The sequence below is a fragment of the Ursus maritimus genome (genome assembly GCF_017311325.1).
Source record: "Ursus maritimus isolate PB19 chromosome X unlocalized genomic scaffold, ASM1731132v1 scaffold_X1, whole genome shotgun sequence".
Lineage (NCBI taxonomy): Eukaryota > Metazoa > Chordata > Mammalia > Carnivora > Ursidae > Ursus > Ursus maritimus.
This window is the reverse complement of record NW_024423319.1, coordinates 21,139,247-21,155,561: the sequence shown is the minus strand read 5'-3', so window position 1 is coordinate 21,155,561 and position 16,315 is coordinate 21,139,247. Positions and strand designations below refer to the sequence as shown.

The window sequence follows — 16,315 nt, the reverse complement described above, 5'->3', positions numbered from 1 at the left end:
CTACCATCAGCTTAGTTGATCTTTTCTTAGCAAACATGTTTCTGTCTCACCCCTAAATGTTTCTTTCCCTGGGTCATTAGATGGTGAGGCAAGTATATAAAAAGGCAGCAATTGGTCGTGTGAATGCAGTCCCCCCCAAGCCACATATCTGGGTGCTCTGGGAAGTAGGGTAAAGCCCTGTGTTAGTTTCTTGGGGCCACCGTCACAAGGTCCCACGAACTGCGGAGGCTTAGGGTGACAGAAACGTATTGTCTCCCAGTTCTGGTGACCTGAAATCTAAGGTTCCTTCTGAGGGCTATGAGGGAAGGATCTGTTCCAGGCCTCTCTCCTTGGCGTGTGGGTGGCTGTCTTCTCCCTGCGTCTTAGACATTGTCTTCCTTCTACGTGTCTGTGTGTCTACATTCCCCTTTTTTATAAGGACACCAGTTGCATTGGATTAGGGCCCACCCTATTGACCTCACTTTAATGTGATTACCTCTGTGAAGACCCTGTCTCCAAATCAGCTCACATTCTGGGGTAGTGGGGGTGAGGACTGCATATGAATTGGACTTCAACCCCTAAGAGCCTGGTTCCTGAATTCGCCTTTTCTGAATGGCAGTGAGTCTAAAGACCTTTGTGAAACGTGTCGCCACAGATGGCAGGAGTGATCAGTTGCTCAGTTCATCTGTCCCGTCCCAGACAGTGGGAATTTGGGGGCGTGAAATCTGCACACACACACCCCTTTGAGCTCCCTTCTTCTCCGCCCTCTCAGAATGCCGTAGACAGAGGGAGCTGACTCAGGAGGCATCTGCGAGCAGACGTTTCCAGATAACATTGTTACTGCAGTTACCAAGTTAAGGGAAGCCTGCTCAACCACTACTTGGGCAATTGATAAAGTAATGGGGGAAAGAAAACCACAACAGATTTTCTTTTTCCTGTGGAGACAGACTGTTTGTAGGAAGCAACCCCCACGTTCTGTGTAAGCAGGGCTGCGTGGCTTTTCCTGGCGTCCTGAACCGAGCCGAGCCTCGGGCCGGCCTGCTTTCCCGCAGTCCTTCCTTCTCGGACTTGGCCGTGGCTCTTGATGCCAGGAGAACCCACTGGAGCCCAAGAGACGGATCAGGCTGTTGCCCCACATTCTCTCTCTGCTAAATCACAGGGTCTTTTCCTCCGAGGGAAGGTGGCTCTCGTGAAGCTGTCAGACTGAGGCAAGCTCGCTCGGCAATAGCAACAGCAGCTCTCTCGGTGGGCCGCCGGCACCGCAGATAGTTACAAAAGGCAAAAAGAAGGAGGGGGGGGGGAATCCCTATTGCTCTGCGGGCCAGAAGCCAACAGGGCAGCCAAGTATTCTGCACTTGAACATGGCCCCCAGTGAACGCGGCAGGAGCAGGGACAGGGCATCTTCCCTGAAGCGGCCCTGCAGGTGTCCCTTGGTTGGGGGTCGGGGGTCGGGGGCCAGAAGGTGGGCAAGCAAGGTGTGCGTCTAGCTCTTCGTGCTGGCGACTGGAGCCTGAGGGTGGGGGCGGGGTGCACACATTCTAAACAGTGTCCCATCTCAGGTCATGAAAGCTAGATGTGGACAACCAGAGGACGATTAAAGGGAAATTCGCCCTCTGCTCAAGGGAACCCCAACTTAAATTGGGATTGTGATCTTACATTTGCATTACATGGGAGCTGCCCCCCAGTGTTGGGCCCGATAGGTGCCCGCTCCCCAATCCCACGTGTCAGGGTCTGGAAAATCGATTCCAGGCCTGGCTCCTGCTCCACGTCTCATCTAGGCGGCCGGCTGTCAGACCAGCAAGAAGGAACTTCTCTCCCCGACCTGCAGAAGAATCGGCCGAGGGCCAACCCTGCCTCCTCATCGGGGCTTCTCCTTCCTTTAACTGCAAGACTGCGAGCCTCGTTCCATCAATCCTGACGTCCCCTTACATCAGTTCGTCCAAATTGTCAGCCCGCATTAAATGTGTGCCTGCCTGTGGGTTTTATGGGGGTTGGGGGGTGGGGAGGAGAGAGGAGGCTCTGCATGGACAGATTCCTCTCTTTACTAGCCTCAAGTTTGGAAATTCTGAAGTCAAGGAGGGGTAGAGCATCTTTGCTGAAGGGTTCTTGGCTTGGTCTCCGCCCCATCCAGATGGCGGTCTCTTGACTGGAATGCTTTGTCGCTCCCGGAAAAGACAAAGCCCTTCTCCCTTGGTGCAGCCATATCAATTGCTGTTCTAATGTAGGAAAAATGGAGAGCGAGAGGGATTACGTGGGGAAAAATACTCTTTTTCTCTCAGCATTTTTCTCTGTAGATGTGAGGAGGAATGCCCGTGAGACCTTCTGCCAATCTCTGTCGTGCAGGGCAGCCTGTGGAGTGCTTGGGGACCCGGGTTTGGCATCAGCCAGGTGTAGGGTGTCATCCCAGCACACTCTCTCCTACTTGGCCGGCTGTGTGACTTTTTTAAATAACAGCTTTATTGCGATTCAGATACCATAAAATTCACCCTTTGAAAGTGAACAATTCAGTGGTTTTTCGTAGTCACAGCGTTGTGCACCCATTACTTCCCTCTCTAATTCCAGAACATTTTCATTACCCCTAAGGATCCCTGTGCCGTTAGCAGTCACTCCCCCTTCCTCCTCACCCCAGCCCCAGTGACTAGTAATCTCCTTTCTGCCTCTCTAGATTTGCCCGTTTGAGACATTTCATATAAATGGGATCATTTGCTACATGGCCTTTCGTGTCTGGTTTCTTTCCCTTAGCGTCATGATTTCGGTGCGCATCTGAGTTGTAGCATGGACCACCCCTTCACTCCTTTTTATGGCCAAATAATATTCCAGCATGGATTGACCTCATCGTATCTAGCCATTCATCATTTCATGAGCATTTAGGCGGTTTCCACTTTATGTCTAGTTCCCGATGGCTGACAGTACCGAGCCTCTTTTCATCTACTTCTTGGCCATTTGTAGATCTTCCTTGAAGAGGTGTCCATTCAGCGCCCTTGCCCGTTCTTTCATTGGGTTCCCTATCATGTTCTTGTTGGGGTTTCCAGGCTGCTTTACGTACTGTGGGTACTAGACTCTCATCAGATACATGACTTGCAAGTATTTCCTCCCATCCTATGGACACTCTTCTCAACTTTTCCGAGCCTGAGTTTCCTTGCCTAAAACAGAAAAAAATATAAGTACAACCTCCCAGATTTCTTGGAAAGAGTCAATGAAGTGACCCATTGGTGCACTTAGTGAAGTGAATGTCTGGCCTACATTCAGCTTTCCTGAGTAGGCGTTGGCTAACTTAGATTCATTGTGAGACAGGGGCAAGGTGTGAGCCCTCAAGTCATAATTAAACATCTGACAGGTATTACACAAAAGGTTTGAAGTGCTTTGATTTGGCTAACATGTTATTCCTAGAATGACTGGAGCAGTTTTTTGGGGACTGATTACATTTTTTATTCTGGATATATTTTATAGTCCTAGAAATGAGGTGATAACTACTGGCCAGTACGGGGATCTGCCACTCTCCATATATCTATATTTATAGCTCTCTCTGTTTCTCTCGCTCTCTAGACAGCTAGTTACCCATCTATCACAAATGCGAGTCTATGAATCGCAGGCTAGAAATAGCCTAGTGCTGGGGCAGGTATTCAGAATTGGCACTTTCTTACCTACAGCCAAATTGTGAAAGAATATATTTTCAATTTTCTACGATGTTTACCTACTGTATGTAAAACCTACTTTGCTGGCTCTCTGTTGTTCTCAAGCTACTTTCTTCCACCAGAGACGGGCGATTTCCTCTGTGGTGATTCTTTTTCGTTTTTAAGATAGATAGATTTATTTATTTATTTATTTATTTATTTATTTATTTATTTATTTATTTTAGAGGGTGGAAGGGCAGAGGGAGAGGGAGAGAATCGTCAGCGGACTCCCCGCTGAGCACGGAGCCCAACACCGGGCTGGGGACCCTGAGATCATGACCTGAGCCAAAATCAATCAAGAGTTAGATGCTTAACTGACTGAGCCACCCAGGCGCCCTGCTGTGGTGATTCCTTTAATGCTGCTTCGGAAGACATTGTTCTAAGAACTGGTCTCCAATTCATACTGATATCAGAAATAATAGAAGTAGTGGCATTTATTAAGCACTCACCATCATAGTCTTTTCACATGTTATTTAAGTTACCCTTCACAACAATCAAGCAAAGTAGGTATCAGTAGCCTCCTTCTAGAGGTAGACAACAGAGGCCCAGAGAGGTCAATCAGCTGGCCTAGATTTGCACAGCTAGTGAACGCAAGAACCCAGGATGGACCTCTAGTCCATCCAACTTCCAAGTCTTCGCTCTTTCCTTTACATCGTGTCGCCTCTTAGGACACTGGATTTACCAGAGGCCTGAATCATTAGGCACCTGGGTGGTTTCTGTTTCAGAATTAGAAAGCCAATCCCTTCTAAGGCATCGAGGAATGGTAGGACGTAACAACCGAGATCGGATGCTCCCTTGTCTAGAGTGGGCCCTCTCCTCTTTGAGAATCGTCCTCTCTCAGAAATCCAGCTCTTCTTTCAGAGGCAAGGGCCGTGCTCAGATGAGGGCAGGGTCACAGCATTAGGAAACGCTCTCAGTGTGTTGGTGAGCCACAATGAATTCATTTGCACCGACTCGAAGTTTGAAGAGAGATGGCCAAAATGACTCAACATGGCTGGCTTTCCGCATCAATGTGATTGTGCCATGTGCTGTAATTTATAGTGTAAACAAGTTTTCTACAAAAGCTAAATATATCATGCAACTCATTTAACATGCACAGAAGGAGCCGTTAAATTATTTCAGTCCCATTACTCAAAATGTTCAGAAAATTCCTCTGTATTAGAGCCAGTGCAGGATTGGCTGTGCAGCCAAGTGCCTCAACATAAATGTTGAATTCCTGGGGGAAATGCATGTTACTTAGGGAAAATAGATGCCCAGACATTGTGGAGCCCCTTCGAAAACAATTCTCATTTTGTTCAAACAATAGGATCAAATTTTCAGTCCTGTTACCCAGCATCTCTGCATTTGTGAGGTTTGCAGGCAGATGTGAACGTCAATATGCTGCTGATGTATTTTTAAAGGATTAATACTTTATGAAATGTGGAAGTGGAAACTGAGGTTTTTCGGGTCCCTTTCTAATTTTGTCTTTACCTACATGGAAAGAATCCCTTGTGGAAAACGTATGCAGTGCCTCAAAACTGCTTAAATTGGAGTAATTATCAGAACAAATGGTGTCACTGGATGATATTAGTCTGTTTGTGTTCGTTCTGCCTACCCAGTGAATCGACGTTAATACAGACTTTTAGAAGCACTTGTGATTCCGTTTATGCTTTAAAATACATGTTTCAAAAATTGATATAACCTTCCTCCCTACTTAAAACATACCTTTAGATCAACACTTCTCCTTTACATATTCCTCATCCGGAAAGGACATACCCCTTCTCTACCTAGGTTTTAAAGGGCCCGGGTCAGGAATGCGGATGAAATGTTATCAAATGATATCTTTGGCATCGATTAAGATGATCATATGGTTTTTTATCATTTTATTGGTTGATGACATAATGTAACATATTAATGGATTTCTCAATATCAAGCTGGAATCTGGTAGATCAATATTTTAGGGTAGACATGTGGTCCAGTTGCATTTTATGTAGATTTGAATATTCCAGATTGGAAAACGTTGATATGACAATATTAATAAAGGCTCTGTACTCAAAAAATTGCTCTACTTCCGGCGTGCAAAAGCTGTCCATGGCAAAGGTACAGTTCTATTCCTTCCTGTAACTTTTAACACAAGAATGCGAATCTTTAGTTTTTCCTGTTTTCAAATAAAATGACATCTGATACGTTTTTAGGATAATCTAGGCTGAACTGTCTTGAGCCAGTAACCACAATAGATGATAAAGACTGGCTGATTTCTGTGTAGGTCCTTTTAGTTAATAATTACAGAATCCTGGAAAGTGGTGCTGTTACGGTCCCTCTTTCCCCCAGGCACTCAGCTGGGAGGGTTTGACCCGGGCCTGTCTGTCTGTAGAGAAGGCTCCCGTCTCTGTGCCCAGAAGTTACATGCAGGTCAGTGGGCTTTGCAGAGAGCGAAGCTGCTACTCTCCCAGGACTCTGAATATTGGCTCGTTCTTGCAGATGCGTTTCCTTGGACTCAGGCTATGGCTAGCTTAGCTCACATTCGTCACTCCGAGCCAAGAAACAAGTCCATTAGCTGTTGTTACGCGTATGGTAATGATACTGCGAGTCTTTGCTAGAACTTCAATGTGGGCAGCACACTTGACGTGAAACATCAGTAAATGAGAACGTTCAGCCTGGCATCGGCACCTGAAAAGCAGCTCCCGTGAGGAGTCGTTCTCGACTGACTGCGATGTCTGGTGGCAGAGGGGGACAGCTCTCCCGTGGCACCACGGACACCATGCAGATAACCACGTAGGGCGTGCAGGCCGAGGCTTGACCCGCAGCTCATCAGAGTCTTGGCAGAACACCCGGTGATCCTCCCAGAAGAGGAGAGGACAAGAGGATCTTGAGATGTGCTTCAAGGCCATCTGCCACTTGCCCCTGTCTCTTCGGGGAGGCTGTCATGAGACCGTTTCCCATCACCTCAGGTTCTGATGACGTAGAGAACATTCTGTCCCACCCCCTGCAGAATAGACCTGCGGCCTATACAGTCTCTTCACTGAAACCTGGAATGGGCTTCTCGATATAACAGAATATCCCACAACTTCCTCTGCCGTTGTAGGGCGCCTTCTGTTTTGCTGTCGTCTTTTCTGGTGTGGGGGACAAGGATCGGGGAGCCGGCACTGTTGGCAAGCCTTCCTTTCTTTCATTATGTGAGTACTAAACTGTCCGAATTGACTAGTGAATCACTGTATCTTCACCAGTTGAATCCCTCAGGCCTTGGCTTTGGCCTTGGCCTGGCTCGTGTGTGCGTGTGCGATGTCGTACCTGTGCTTGCCGGATGGAATGCTCACAGGGCCCTGAGCTCTGTGCGTCCAAGAAAGTCTCTCCAACTCTAGCATTTTATAAGGCTGAAACACCATCGATGTGGGCTGTTAAGACAATTCTTCCTTCTACCCTAAGCAAAAGTGTGTGTAGGGGGGTTCCTTTTGATGAGACAGGAGTGCTGAGGGTAGAAATCAGGTGGGGTTTTCCTAAAAACTGGAGCAACATTGCCCATCGACATTTTAGTTGGGCCTGAACTGTCAGGTGTGACCACTTTGCTTAAACAATCCGAAGTGACACGTGAATTCTTTATGCAGGAGCATAAAGGAAATCCTATCTGCTGTGCCAATTCAGGTGGACAGCATTTCTTACGAAATGGGTTTGAGGAAGAGTTTCAAACACTCCGAGCTACAGTGCTGTGCTACCAGCCGCTGAGAAGTTGCGGTGTCTCGGATCCGAGAATTGGTCCTTGTCCCCACTGACTCTAATGTGAGGCACAGTGGCTGTCAGCAGGCACAATTTTAGTGCACTTAACAGTGCACTAAACTTAACTTCATATTTCAGTTGTTTTGAAGAGTTTCCATAGATAGAGATTAATGGACCAGCTCGATAAAGGAGTTCTTCACTTAATCCGTTCACAATTAGGAGCTGATGTACAGGGATAAGTAATGAAGTAGCCTCTGTGACTGGGGGGTAACTTGGAGGCGACCACGGGGGTTTCTTCTCTCCAATCAGCTATGGTTGCTCTAAGAAGCTGAAGGAATGCTGAAAGGGCCGATCCCAGAAGGAAGGCTTCATGGCAAGAAGTCATCATTTCCTCATCAATTAGGAATGGAGCTCATCAGGTGTGTGTCCGGAAAGGAAGGCTGAGTCCTAAAGAGAGACACTCCTTCTACCCGGGAGCCGAGGTCCCAGTACAGTGTCAGAGCCTTGGGAGAATGAAGGGACAGCCGTCAATATAGACAGGCAGCCTAGTGTGATGGTATGCATGCCTCCTTGGGAGTTTGGTGGAACTTGATATCCGTTTGGTGGCCTCAGAGTGGCCAAGAAGCCTTGAGATGTCATGGTCATCAGCGTCCCAATTCTGCTGATTCTCATTCTGACCTGTTTCTAGAATCTGGTCCCTTCTCTTCTCCATGCTCACTGTGCCCTGGCCCAGGCCACCACCCTCTGCCACCTGGGCCACTCCAGTGGTGGTCTGACCAGTTTCCTTGCAACCCTCTTTTTCCAGTCAGTTTATAGTCTCTGCTCTCAGAGATCTCTACTGCTGACCTTCCATGCTCTCCGCACCCCCCAACCCCCATCTAAAAACTTTGGTTGCCCCCCTCCCCATTCTTTGGAAAAAGTCTCATCCCAGCCCACCTCCTTAGACTCCGCCCCCCTTTTCAGTAGTACCTACTCGTAGTATACTCCAGCCAAACCAAGTGGCCCACTCTTCTCGAAACCTCAAGTCTTTTGGTACCTCTGTTTGTTTTCCATAGGCTGTTCTTTCCTTTCTTACTCCCCTGGCAGTTCATCTGTCTTCAGGGCATTGCTCGAAGACCACTGCTTCCTTGTAGCTTGACCAGCCTGTGTAACATTGAAGACATTGTCATTTTTTGTTTATGAAGCCTTTGTCCTTGCTAAAGGGCAGCTTATTAGGGGGAGGGACCATTTCCTACTCCTGGTTCCTTCCCCATGACTATGTTTCAAGCACAGTCAGGCAAGTAATAATGACAGTAGCAGTCATTATTGACTGCTTGCCAACCATTTTACATATGTAAGAACCCTCTGAACTAGGTACTATTATTGGCTCCATTTTACAGATTAGAACACTGAAGCTCTAAGTTCGGTAACTTGCCCAAGTCCACACTTGATAAGTTTTAGAGCTGGAGTTCAAATTAGCACAGACCAGCTCTACAGCCTGTGCCCTTCAGGGCTGCGGCTGTGTCTCACCTGCACATTATTGGGCCCAGTGGATAGTCTTGGGTGAATCTCTCCTAATGCACTCGAATGACTCTCTGTTGCCCAGTATGACTCAAAGAAAGTTCGTTCAAGATGACTTGTACGGTCCTACTGACAAGTGCAATTTCAAATATCAAGATCCATGCTTTAGATATTTTTAAGTCAAAAGATTCTCTTTTCTCCTTTGGAATTATCTCAGCATTTGATTTCAAGGCCAGATGGATTCACTAGGCTATGGTCTTCTCTGGGGAAATCCACTCTTAGATGTTTTTTACACACACACCCCTGAAAAATGATACAGTAGTGTTATGCTGTGTGTAACATGATTGAAAGCCATCTGAATTCTATTAGGCAGTTTGTCATTTGCATGATAACTTGAGTTCCCGCATTGGGAGAAAATTATATAACCCAGAGAAATATACCAAGAAAATGAAAATCAAATTCAAAATAATGACCATGGAGCAGAAAATTGGTATGGTACTGAATTTAGGTGATCAATTCTAAGGAAGTCCAAGGTCGAAGAGGTGCAGTTGGGTACAAGTCAATAGTCATATCTATCAAGGCTCATGCACTAGCTTTGGCTTATGTGCACAGTACAGATATAAATCCATACATACCCCATGCACATCTAGAAAAAGGATATTTATTTTTTTTCTTTTTTCCTACTATTGCCTTTTATGTACTCAGCACTCTGCCCAAACTGACTGGTCGGCATTTCCTGATCTCCGAGAGGCATATTATTTCATTCCCATTGCGCAGGGGAGTAAACCGAGGTTCAGAGAGGGTACATAACAAAAATTTGGGTTCTCTAACTAAATTCTATGCAATATCCGTGGACCCAGAATTACTCCCCAAAATAAGACTTGAGCAGCTGAGTTGTTTCCACACTGTGTTCCTCTAGTCCTTGGGGCACTCCAGACGCCCCCACCCCCAAACCTGGCTGTGAGGGAAACAGTACTACCTTAATCTCTTTTTCATTTGGATTTCACTGGGCAGGGGAAGGATTCTTGAACTGAAGAGGGCTTGAAAACCATTGGCTTAGAGCAGGGGATCTGCAAACTTTTGTATGTAAAGACTCAGGTAGTAAATATTCCGGGTGTTCTGGGCCGTGTGTTCTCTGTTACAGCTACCGAACGCAGCCATCATAGCACAAAAGCAGAGCCCATATGCAAATGAATGGGCATGGCTGTGTTCCAACACAACTCTACTTATGGATAATGAAATTTGAATTCCATATAATTTTCATATGTCATGAAATATCATTCTTCTTTTGATTTTGTTTTCTTTGACCATTCAAGAAGGTGAACACCATTCTTAACTCATGGAAGTTTAAGAATGGAGGGAGGGCTGGTTTGGATGGAGGGCCATCAGCTACAGAAGACACTCCTTCTCTGATCTGCATGCCCGGGGCAGGGTGCATCATCTAGTTTAGACCCAGGCTGTGGGCCCACTGGGGAGCACTGGGCTAGAGGGTCCCACCTGACAGATCTTGGGAGATTTATCCCTATTGAAGCTAGTCGAGATCTTCAAACTGTTTTTCATTGCCATGGCCCTCAGACTGGGATTTTCCAGGATTCCAGAGGGCTGGTCATGGGAGCCGACTTTTAAGTTAAAACCTTGAGAAAATTAAATGCAGCTTCTCCCAAGTAAAAAAGCCTGAGCACCCTTACCTCAGGGAAACAGAGTGAGTGCTTTGAAAAATATCACCGCCTCTTCCTCTTCTCCTGCCTTGCTTACCAACAAATGATTCAGTGCTACAGAGACTACATTGCACTGGGTAGGAAAATATATAATTCCCTGAGTAATTCTAAACCAGTCGTGTTTCATTCCTCCCAGCGTACTTCATGAAGAGGAAGTGCCCTTCAAGGAGTCAGTAGGGCTAAGTTACTATTCCAGAAGAGGGCCCACAGTAAGATGGTTCCTAATTTTTGTTTAGAGCCCAAAACCTGAGCGAAGCAGCACCCCCAGCCCCCACCTCCATCCCCAAACCTGCCGCCGCACAATGTGGACAGCAGCACTGGTTCTGTCCTCAACACCATGCCAAGTCCAGGCTCCCAGTGTGGACTATAGAAAACAAGACTCAGGCTACCACATGGAAGCTCCGAGAAAACACAGGGCAATTCCTAGCTGGCAGAACTTTCTGACAATTAAAGCTCCAGAACAATAGAAGGGTATGGCCCGCTACCCACCAGACAATGGCTTCTGGCCACGTGTTGGGGATGTTGTAGATATTTCCAGTGGGTAACAAAGTGAAGTAGATAATCCTTCCAGGCACTTCCAGCTGTAGGAGCCAGGGTCTGTCAGAGTGTTGGTCACCAGCATTGTAGCTCTTTCCACAGATACTTGAAAGCTGGAATCCAGCCCGTATCAAGTGGCGCGCCCGATAAGCTGTATGCCCAGAGGGGCACCATTTTGTAATTCACAAAAAGGCACTGTGTAGGCTTGCAACCTACACTTTCAGGGCTCTGAGGTTGCTTCTGAGCAAGGATTCTGGATCAACTAACAGCCTCTGAAGCCCTGCCTTTTATACAAAAGTTAGAGGCACTGTATATTGGAAATGCCTCCTAAGAGTGGCATGCCCAAAGACAAGGTGCTCAAGGTGAGCCCAGCTTCCAGTGTGGTCCATCTTTGGCTCATTTCCCTGAATCTACAGGTCCCCCCACAGATAGAAGGAACAGGTATCAGGGCCACTCCTGTTTTTTAAACTCTCACTTGGAACTGTGTGTTTCATCTTACAATAGGCATTCAAATCTCCAGGGAATCTTAAGCACTCTAGGAGGATCTTAGGAAACCCAAAACAGCCATGATGGGTTTCGAACATTCTTGAAGAGTAAACAAGCGCTGAAACTTTCCAAACTCCTTAAGGATCTCTGAACCATGCCTCATCAGGCATCCAATGATGCTTGCTATTTGATACCTCTACCAGTCTTTGGGTCACCAGCAGAGCCTTTTATGTTATTGTTCCAATCTGTAAAGCACCATTTCTCAGGTGGTAATAATGACAATAGCAATAATGACCAGGATGCCAACAATAGCTACTTATATTGACTCCTAGGCAATCTGTACAAACTTGCTTTTTCTGATCCTTCCCAAACTCTCCGAAGTAACGTATTATTGTTGCTCATTTTAACATGTGAGAAAATTAAGATTCAAAGAGTTGGACTAACTAGTTCAAGAGAGCAAACCTAACTAAAGGCTCCATTGCCATAGAACCTTCTGTAATAATGTTCCAAGCCTCCTGTTTTTTCCTCTTCAGAATCACATAAGCATTCCACTATGTGAAGTGGCAGGGTTTATAGAGAGTGATCTTATGATTTTACGGTTATAACTCGCATAAGGCCTGTCACAGCATCGTGTCCTGGGTTGTCCCAGTACAAAGAGCCCTCTGAGGTCACCAGGTTTAGCTTGAGACCCAGAGAGTTAGGAACAGAGATGACCCTGGGCACAACTCTCCCTTCCTTCCCCAGGGCCCCCACGATCTTCTCTTTGCTCATTCTCTCTCATCTGCCCCAAATTTCGTTATTTGAGCTTCTATAGGACCATCTCTTCAGGGCAAGGACTTGGTTTTGTTGACACAGTTGTTGGGACCATTTTACTTCTAAATGATATAGAAATTATAAGTTGTGGGGGCGCCTGGGTGGCACAGCGGTTAAGTGTCTGCCTTCGGCTCAGGGCGTGATCCCGGCGTTATGGGATCGAGCCCCACATCAGGCTCCTCCAGTATGAGCCTGCTTCTTCCTCTCCCACTCCCCCTGCTTGTGTTCCCTCTCTCGCTGGCTGTCTCCATCTCTGTCAAATAAAAAAAAAATCTTTAAAAGAAAAAGAAATTATAAGTTGTGGTAAAAATAAAAACCAGAGCGTTTTCGCACAAAGACAGGCACCATGAACTGCTAGATCCTGAACAAATATCTAAAGTCACTAAGGAGGCCTACTTTGTTCTGTTTTCATCTCATTGAAAACCGGAAGAACAATTGTCATGTTTAAAGATTATACACACAGGCGTACATGTGAGCATGATTTCTCACACTGTGGGATACCCAGTGTGTGATGAATTTATCTATGGAGTTGTGACCTCGTGAAAAGAACTTACCATTTTTCTGCTGAGACTAACTTAACTGCAGTGGGTGTGAATGATGCTGCTATAATAATTAAATCCAAAATCTTTCATAATCGTCCTCTTTCCCTAGAGTAATGTTCAGTATTAGCTATGGAGGGAAATGCAAACAAGCACATGTATATTCAAGAATAAAGCTTAATAGGTCAGTGAAGGAGCAGAATGAAATGAATGCGTAACACCTCCAGAGATAACGAATGCTCGTTTGCCTTCCTAGTTACTTCTCGACTTGTGTTTACCAGGACTGGAATATATGCATCAAATTGGCCTTTATTAATAACCAAATCCATACTGAGCTTGTTGCATGGGGGGGCGGTGTTTAATGTCAATCACTATGGAGATTGGTTGCCTATTTCCAAAATTGTACATTGGGAGGACTTTCATTTCTGTTGGTTGAAGAGTAAAATAACCATTGACTTCAAGTCTCTAAATTCTGGCTCTGGATGTGCCAGTTCTCCCTGAAGAAGAGTAGCCCGAAGGCCACAAGCCCATTTCTGGGTCCAGCTTTGAGACTTTGTGAGACATTGCCTGAGTCACCATGGGGCGCCATGAAGCTTACCTTCAAATTGTTCAGCAAATGAAGATGAGAACAAAGTCTCACGAAGACTTTGCTCGTGATTACTTGTTAGCAGTGTTAATGATGTACGTTGTTTCTAACTGGGATGACGTCTTTCCAAACCTATGATACCCTGCGTTCATTTTGTACTTTCATAAAGCATTTCACGTGCTTTAGTTGATATTATGTTCACCACTGCCACTGCCCCGTGAAAGAGTTTAATTGTCATTCCATGTAACAGACAAGGGACACAGATGAGGTTCAGAGACAGTATATGACTTTCCCAAGATATCAGAGTTTATGACTAGCCAGCAGTTGAATCCAAATATCTTGACTCCATGTCAATATGTTTTGTTGGTTTTTTGTTGTTGCTGGTGATTTTATTTAATATACTATCCTTTGTAAATTGCGCCTTCTAAGAAGACATTATATACTTTCAAGTTCTGGCTGGAGATGGTCTGAATTCCATATTTGCCTCCATGATTTCCTAGCTGTGTGATCATGAGCAAGTTCCTTGCCTCTCTAAGCCTCAGTGTTTCAGTCTGGAATATGGGGCTAATGATAGCCCCTCCTTCAGAGGGTCCAAATTACAAGCTTTTGGTCAAATACTTAGTACTTTCTGTGACACATAAATGGATTTTCTGAATGGAAGGAATTGTTGATAATTTGTTTTACCCAACACTTCTATGGAAATTAACACGTAGACATTGCCTACGTGTATTGAGGTACACACAGACACACACACATACACGCTCACGGAAAATGAAACTCTTTATGACCAGCATGGGTAGTTTTAAAATATTTGAGTCCTATAGCTTACGAGAACGATACAGTCTTCTTTTGCCACAATGTGTTGTGAAGAATTATTTGTTCACAGTCATCGGCCTGCAACTGCAAAAGAAATGGGAAGATACATTTTGTCTTCTTCTCTAAGATCTTCAAAACATCCATTAGTCTCATGAAGGACAGTCATAAATCCTGCAAGTTTAGTTTACCTGAAACCAATTCTAACAGCTATCCTTCCCACCAATCATTCTTTATATCAGTCTTTGGTTTTCAGACCTCAGTGAACATATCCTGGTCTTATGTGGCTGAGCATGAAAGTGGGTAGCCATCCCTTCTTCGGAGACTTAAGAGTGGACACCCACTCTGACCTGAATCTCTTCCTAACATTTGCACGTAACCTCTACATTAATGTAGTCCCTTGTTTATCAGGAAGTTGCCTTTTGCCTTCCAACTTCCCTTCTGCAGAAGACATCCAGGCAGAACTCAGGAGATGGGAGTTCTAGGACTGGCTCTAGCACAACTAGCTGTGTGACCTGGTGCAGAGCACTTACCTTCTCTGAGCCTTTCTTTCCTTGCCTGCAAAACGAGGGTGGCAGACTGTATCACTTCTGCGAAGACAGAAGTGAGTAAGTTGCAACTGCAGCCCACGCGGGAATGAGGGACTGGTGTGGGGACACTCGGTGGAGAAGACACTGCCATGATCCAGCTGGAGCCGGGGGTGAGACAGAAGGAAAAGGTGTTCTTTCGGAGGTGGGGGGGTCCTTTCTCAAACGCTTTTGTGGAGGAGGTGGGATCTTGCTGAGCTATGGAAGCAAAATAGGATTTTCAGACTTGAAGAAGGAAATTCTAGCCTGTGAGCTGAGCCTGATTCGGAGTCTGGAAGCAAGAAAGGGCAAAGCATGCTCAGAAAATGGCCATCCGTCCAAGGAAGCTGGGACTGTCCCCATCGGAAGGCTGGGAATGAGGTCTAAAAGTTGTATTTAATACATAGAAATATTAACACCGATTGGCCTTTGAAGGCTGTGTGTAACTGGAATTTTAAGATAATAAGGCACTCTTTCTGCTGTGGCTCGAGTTTGGGAATAGAGGGGTGGCGCCATAGAAACAAGAGGCTCTGTGTGTTCGATAAACAATTTTGAAAGGGCTAGTTCATCGCCAAATTCGGACCACTCGTATTTTTCAGGTACCTTGCCCTAGGAGAGAAAGATTTCTCATCCACATCAAGGGCTTACATCTCTTGGATCACATTTTACAGGAAGCGATCGGTCATATATCAAAAGGTTAATGACCAGCCATTTCTTGCCCAGCTATTTTGTGGCCACAGAGCTGCCACGGTGCACTGGGCACCGTGAGGCAGTGGAAGGTCACTGGGCCTTTTGCCTCTGTCATCCGGAGAGCCCCAGCAGGCTGCGACAACAGCCTCTAGAGCCGGGAGCTGGTCCCCTGCCCCAATTCTTTCACAGGAGACGCAGAGCATCTTTTCCTGTAGCGATCAAGTGCCACGTTCCACTCCACAGTGATTGATCAGTACATTTATTACACTTTCAGTAGTAAAAATATATAGACTCCAGTCATCTCTGGAGATGCTGAAATAGTCCTTTTTTCCCCTTGATTTAGGGGAAGGTAGAGAGGGAAGATGTGTGTGGCGTATGACATAAATATAAGAGCTCAAATATCTAATTAGCTGAAAGAATCTCGGTTCCCTCTGCACCTTTGACAGAATTGCAGCTGTCAGATCATAGCTCCAATATTTTATCCTCATTGCAAGATGGATCTGAGGATGATTTCGAAAAGATGCTTTCTAACACGAACATCACCCTGCTTTTTTTGTAGGATGCTTGAGGACGACCTGAAGCTGAGCAGTGATGAAGACGACCTTGAGCCTGTGAAGACCTTGGCCACTCACTGCACGGCCACTGAGCTCTACCAGGTACGCAGAGCTTCATGCTTGCTCCGGGGCCTAAGGGGAGGGAGCATAAAGGACCGGAAGGGTTT

At 45.9% G+C, this 16,315-nt stretch overlaps 1 protein-coding gene across 1 annotated transcript in view; it reads left to right on the top strand.

The window, feature by feature from the left end:
- Positions 1-16,315, top strand: part of AFF2 (AF4/FMR2 family member 2) — a gene marked incomplete at its 5' end in the record, with an annotated part of 301,462 nt that overhangs the window by 184,621 nt on the left and 100,526 nt on the right. Inside the window, one exon of the mRNA XM_040628214.1 lies at positions 16,154-16,250. Coding sequence (XP_040484148.1) covers positions 16,154-16,250 — 97 coding nt within the window. The remainder of the gene's footprint in view (positions 1-16,153; positions 16,251-16,315) is intronic.